Genomic DNA, 7,000 nt, shown 5'->3' on the forward strand with positions numbered 1-7,000 from the left:
TCGGTCAATAGCCAGTGCAGTGACTCGTTCGTTTAGTGCTGCGTCTGTATGTGGGTGGTATTGGCCACTAGGTCAGGGAAACACTAACGGGCTGAAACGTGTCCATATGCACGTGCGTGTGCGTGTGCGTGTTCATGTGACTGTGTATATGTGTGAAGAGCGCGCGCGTCTTTGCAGTTCGCACTCGTATAGCTCGGTCGTGTGTATGCAATCAGGGCCCTCTAACCACATTTCCTTCACATTGTCATAACTGCAACGAATGCAACAATACCAACAGCAACAATGATGACAACAACTAGCTAGGAAGCAGTGCCACACCAACAACGTTAACTGTGAATATAACGGTACGTAATAGCATCGTTATCAGAACGGAAACAACGACTGAAAGCTGAATTCATTCGCTGATTTGTTGACAATTCACTCGTCGTACTCTCGCAGCTCACAGCTCACAGCTCACTGCTTGCTCTCAATCACTTTTACTCTTTTGGTTTTTTTTTATATCGCGCATGTACACACCACAGCAAAAACATCAACAACACTATCAGCAACAACGCTGCTGCAACAATAACGCCGAAGAAATAACAACTTCAACAATCGCTTTGCAGCATCAAATATAAAAACAAAACAAGGAACAAAAATAACAAATAAGAAATAAAAAGGCAAACTGCAACAATCGACTGCTCGACTGCTCGACAGCAACCGAATACTATCCCACGCTAACAACAATAGCATCCATTGTGGAACAATATAACAGTAATAAAGCCACGTTCGCAGTCAAAGCAACAGTGGAAGCAACAAATTCTGACGCAATTTCGTTTCTCCCCACATCGACAGCAATCAGCAACAACACTGGCAACATACATCCCAACGACAGAAACGATTGCGAAAAGTCCAGCGCAGCTGCTGCCACAGCTGTTACAGCTGCGGCCGCTGCTGTTGCTGCCACTGCTACTGCTACTGCTGCACCAGTTCCTGCTGCGGGTGGCGTTCAAGCCGTCATCGTCACAGCCACCACTACTGCCGTCTCTGCTACCGCAACCACCTCCCGCGCCGCCCGAGACAGTCGCGCCACCCACATAAACGCCAAAGCCACGAGCGACGCCGACATCAAATACATTACCGACGTCGACACGGACGACGCAGAAGCTATAAGTTCGCTCATTGTAGCTCGTTGCTCGTGCAACGAGGTGAGCCACAACGCGCAAGCGAATTTCATATACGTCGCGGATACGGATACGGACACAGACGTTAGAGGGAGGGCGACTGCGACTGCAACTGCGGCTGCTGGCTACGGCTACGGTAGTAATCGTCGCCCTGTGTGCACGGACAATAATATGAGGAGTGGCAGTTCAGAATTATTACTCGAGCAGCAACAACAAGAGTTACGGTTACGTAAAAAACGAGAACTGGCTCCAAAAAAGAAAAATGGCAACCGGCGCTTTCGTTCGTGGCGCGAACGTGTACGCTTCTATAGCACGTCAACGCTTGCCTTCTTCTCGGTGACGGCCGGCGCCTCGCTTCTGTTCCTGGTTCCGCTCTATGTCGATCCGGCGATATCGACACTAAGCCATGACTTCATCGACAGTCCCACACTGTGCACAACCACACGGCGCGAAGACCTAATCGGTATATTTAATTGTTCGTGGAGTTCATGTCGTGAAGGTTGCACCTCTGATCTCTATCGTTGCGTGCATATTTATGTGACGTTTATCGAACAAAATATCACAATACCCGAGAATATGACCGATTTCACTAACTTCACCGCGGAGTGGGAACAATCGGAGGAGGCCACACTGCTAGTGAACATAAAGGGGTGTGGCTATCCGCCGACGGTGACATGTAAAACATTCAACGCCTACTATGGCGTTGAAGGTGCAATATTTCCGTGCTATTATTCGCGTAAGAATAAAACGGTCGTGCTGACGTCGTACAATCATGACGATCAAGTAGCGGTGATTATACACTTCTTTGCGGTGCCATTTGTGATAACAGTGATATCGTCAATCGCCCTATGTGTCATGCATTGCGATTGTAGGTGTAAAAAGGATCGCAGCCATCGGAGGAATCGGCCGCAAAGTCGGAGACCGCGTATCGAAAATCTTAGGTGAGTTAAATTAAATGCCTTCATATGCACTCGTAAGCATGTGTGTGCTCTGTGGTACATATGTACATATATAATTATTTTATTTAACTAAATGACTGACTAGTTGAGAATTTGCTTAAAGAGTCAACCAGCAAATTGAGTGGACTTGATTTTGTTGTATTTTGGACAGTTTGAAAACTTGAACAATTTGAACCCTTGCAATTTTTCTGCCTTATGCGTAAATGAAATATATTTAAAGTCATCATAAATGGAAATTATTCTTTTTGCTGAAAGTGCATCTTTGCCAATAATTTTTTCTTTATTACAATAAGAAATTCGCTTTTTTCTATTGTCTAGAATTTTCGCCAATTTGGAGCAACTGAATAATTTTTTGTTTTCCAATTTATTTATTTGTAAATCTGGTTTGGTACCTGGCACGCAGATGAAAGAAAATTTTCTTCCATATGTTCCTCTTCTGTTTATGATTTATTTTCATGATTGGCCTCTAAATTCTCAAATTTGTTTGAGTTACTTTAAACTGCCAATATTTGTTTATAGATTTTGTCATTTTACGAACTAAAAGCAAACACAAAATTAATTGCCTTGTTGTTTTTGGTGCATTGCCGCTACCTGTTTAATGTGCCTTGGTTCAGACATAAAAGAAATTATGACATCCAGCCAAGTGACACTCGAAATAATTGCATAAAATTCGAAGGTTAAAATATTTAAAAAATTTTTTTGGAAAATTTTTTAAAATTATGATTTCAAGTACAAGTTACATTTGGAAAAATTTAATAAAAATCGGAAGGTAAAGTATTTTAAACATTAAAAAAAAATAAAAATAAATATTATAAAAAAATGACAAAAAAAACTAAAAGTAAAAATATTTTAAAAATGTTACCCAAAAATGTCGAAAAAAACTAAAAATAAAAATTTATTAAATAAAATTTAAAAAAAAAACTTTGGAAAGTAAAAATTTTAAAAATTTTACCCAAAAAAGTCGAAAAAACTAAAACTAAAAATTTATTAAATAAAATATTTAAAAAAAACTTAAAAAAATTTGGAAAAAAACAAAATTACGATTTCAAATCAAGTAACACTCGAAAAATTTGAATAAATCGAAGGTTAAAATATTTCAAGCATTTTTTTGGGAAACTTAAAAAAAAATTGTTTTCAAGTACAAGTTACATTTGGGACAATTTGATTAAAATCGGAAGGTTAAATATTTTAAACATTTTACTGAAAAATGTCGAACAAAAAAATAAAAATACAAATTTATGCTTTTTATAGAGTATTTGAGATTTTTTTATAAAAATCGAAGGTTAACATATTAAAAAAAAAAATTGTTTGGAAAACACAAAAAACATTATTATTTCGAAAAATTTAATTAAAATCAGAAGGAAAAATATTTAAAAAAATTTTAATGAAAATATCAAAAAAAAAAAATATAAATAAAAATTTTCAAGTTTTTTTCAAATTTTTCCAAATAATTTTATAAACATCGATAGTTTAAATATGTAAAAAAAATATATTGGAAAATGTCAATAAAAAAATGATGATTCCAAGCCAAGTGACACTTGGAAAAATTGAATAAGAATCGAAAGTTAAAAATTTTTAAATATTTTACTGAAAAATGACGACAAAAACTGAAAATAAAAATTTATTCCTTTTATACATTTCACAAAATTGAATAAAAATCTAAAGATTAAATATTTTAAACATTTAATGCAAAAGTTAAATTTTTTTTAAATTATGATTTCTAGCAAAAGTTATATTTGGAGAAATTAAACAAAAATCGAATGTTAAGATATAAAAAACAATTTTTGGAAAACATAAAAAAATATTATTTCAACCCAAGTAGCACTTGGAAAGATTGAATAAAAATCTAAAGTCAAAAAATTTTAAATATTTTACTGACAAATGCCGTTCCTTTTATATAATTGAAAAAAAAAAATGAATACAAGTCGAAAGTTAAAGTATTTAAAAAGAATATTTTTGGAAAACTCAAGAAAAAAAGATTTCAAGTTAAGTGACACTTGGAAAATTTTATTAAATATTGGAAAAATTAAAATATTAGAAACAACTTGTTGGGAAATGTTGAATGAATAAAAATTGAAAGTTAAAATATTAAAAAAAAATTGTTTGGAAGCCCATAAAAAAATTATTCTTTCAAGCCAAGTGACACTTGGAAAAATTAAATAAAAATAACGGGTGATTTTTTAAGAGCTACAGGAAAGTTTTTCAAAAAAACACACGTAAAATTCAGAAAAATGCATGAAATTTTTATTTAAATCGATAGTACAGTCCATATAATTTAATGTTTGAAGTTTATTTCATGCAAATGTTGACCGCGACTGCGCCTCAAATGTTCCATCCGCTTAGTCCAATTTTGGCATACTCTTTCCAATGTTTCGGTCGGTATCTCACATATAAATCCTTTAATGTTGTCTTCCAATGCGTTAATTGACGCAGGCTTGTCTGGCTAGACATGAGCTTTAACATATCCCCACAAAATATAATCTAAAGGCGTTATATCGCACGATCTGGGTGGCCAATTGACAGGGCCCGAACGTGAAATAAAATGTTCACCGAACTCGCCTCTCAACAAGTCCATTGTTACGCGTGCTGTGTGGCATGTGGCACCATCTTGCTGAAACCACATGTCATGCAAGTCAAGCTCTTGCATTTTGGGCAAAAAAAAGTTGGATATCAATTCACGGTCGCGCTCACCATTCACAGTTACTTTACGATTCGCAGCATCTTTGAAGAAGTACGGTCCAATCATACCTCCAACCCATAAACCGCACCAAACTGTGACCTTTTCTGGATACATTGGTAGCTCTTGAAATTCTTCTGGCTGATCTTCACTCCAAAATCGACAATTCTGCTTATTTACGTACCCATTGATCCAAAAATAAGCTTCTTCGCTGAACACAATTTTTCGACTTTAAACTTTCTTAACAGAACACGCATTTTTATAATAAAATCCAATGATTTGCAAGCGTTGTTCGTTTGTAAGACGATTCATGATTAAATTATAGACCAAACTGAAGATGTTTGTTTGACAGTGAAACAAAACACGTGCGTCAGCTGTTTAAACCAACTGTTTAAAAAAATAATAGCTCAAAAATCAGACGTTAGAATATTAAAATATTAAAAAAAAATTTTTGGAAAACACAAAAAGTTATAATTTCAAGCCGCAGTTATATTTGGAGAAATTTAATAAAAATCGAAAATTAAAATATTAAAAAAAATAGTTTGGAAAACGCAAAAAAATATAATTTCAAGCCCAAAGTACATTTGGAAAAATTGAATTTAACGATTCATCAATCCTTTTGCTAAACTATCATAAAGAAAAGTGATGGATATGAGTCATCCTCTTTATGGAAATTATTGCTTTAAATATCTCACACCAATACTTCGATAGAGATGCTTAAGGAAATGACCTGGAAGTTAACCAAATACTCTCACATCATTGTAAAGCGCAATTAGATCTTTGTACGCCTTCCTTATACAAATTTCGATAAAAGACAATCTCTGTTACGTATTTTCCACAACCGAATTGCAAAATTTTTCGATTTTTTAACAGGCCAAATGTAAAAAAAAAAATGATTTCAAAACATGGCGGATGAGGTGCTGCATAATTCAGAACCAACAATGGCGAGTTGCTTGCGACCAGAAAAGATTTTATCTACAATTTGTATTACAAATCAATCAAATTTGTATTATAAATCAATTAAATTTGTTTTATAAATCACTCAATGAAAATAATTGAATAAATTTACAACTTCTCTTTGCGGAAAATAATTTTTGGGTCATGCATTTTTCGTATTGCATTTTGCAGCCGATAAGTAGCAATGCTCGCGAATTCCTGATTAGTATTTTTGTATCGAAAGCGGTCAGTGCTGATCAGTCAGTCATAATCAAAAATAACAAATTTAAAAAATAAAAATAAAATCAATGAAAATTCACAAAGTATTTTTAGAAAAATTTTTGGGGCTTGTAGTTTTATAGTGAACTATATTCTTATATAAAAAATAGAGTGCAAATTTCAAGTGGCTCAAAAAACGCATTAATTTTTGGACACTTATTTAGTTAGCGGTCTTGGGCATTTTCTCCAGAAATATTACGAAAGCGCGAAATATTTTTACGCATTTGAAATTTTGTAGATTTTTTTTTTGTTTTTTAATTATAATTATATTTTAAGTTGCACAAAGTTTTAAACTTGGAATTATATAACTTTTTTAAGAGAATTAACTATATTTAATCATTAATTTTGCGCCACCTTGTACAAGTACAGCCCAGGAAAAAACTATAGCCTCTCAACATTTCTCCCAGTTTTGCCTACTTTTATTTTGTGTTTTTAATATTTTTTTCTTTTACTTTTAATTCTGCTCCATTGGGTCCTGGGAAATCTTCCTTCGGGATCAAGCGCATCCAGGACACCAATAAAGATGCGATTGCAAGCCTCTTCAGCAAACGTTTTGTTATGAGCTATGCCTCGATTTTTCGGACTTTTCGCTGATAGTTTGACCTCTTCAGCAGACCTCGGTCTTTTGGTGGCAGCTGACGATGTAGTTGGCCTATTGAGAGTGAAGTGAGGTAGTACCTTCTTCGCCCACTCTATCTACTTCCTTCGTCAGCTCCTCCTTAGTGGTGCTTCGGGTAGCCTTTTGAGTATCTTGACGGCATTACGCCTCTCCAAGTACCCTGCTTTGGTTGGATCAGTGATCCTTACTATCGGCCATCTTCCAGCGAGAGCACTGGCCTCGGTGCTTCCTATGGCAGTATCTTCCCCAGTTCGCTGCATAGCCTCAAGATGTCGACTAATAAGATAGGTTCCGACTGTCACTGGAGGCGCCAATATACTGGAGTTAAGCTTAGCCTCAGCCGCAATGACAGCACTTGCCCCCGGTC

The 7,000-nt window shown here is 35.2% G+C and overlaps 1 protein-coding gene across 1 annotated transcript; it reads left to right on the forward strand.

Moving 5' to 3' along the window:
• Positions 1-1,334: 1,334 nt before the first annotated feature.
• On the forward strand, positions 1,335-2,108 carry LOC129236113 (protein tipE). Its single transcript, XM_054870319.1, has one exon. The coding sequence runs from the start codon at positions 1,335-1,337 to the stop codon at positions 2,106-2,108; it is 774 nt and encodes a 257-aa protein (XP_054726294.1).
• The last annotated feature ends 4,892 nt before the right edge of the window (positions 2,109-7,000 follow it).

Source organism: Anastrepha obliqua, chromosome 1 (genome assembly GCF_027943255.1).
Source record: "Anastrepha obliqua isolate idAnaObli1 chromosome 1, idAnaObli1_1.0, whole genome shotgun sequence".
Taxonomy (NCBI): Eukaryota; Metazoa; Arthropoda; class Insecta; order Diptera; family Tephritidae; genus Anastrepha; species Anastrepha obliqua.

What these genes read in the sequence shown, in the direction of transcription:
- LOC129236113 (XM_054870319.1), top strand. Translation starts at nt 1,335, where the DNA reads ATGAGGAGTGGCAGTTCAGAATTATTACTCGAGCAGCAACAACAAGAG.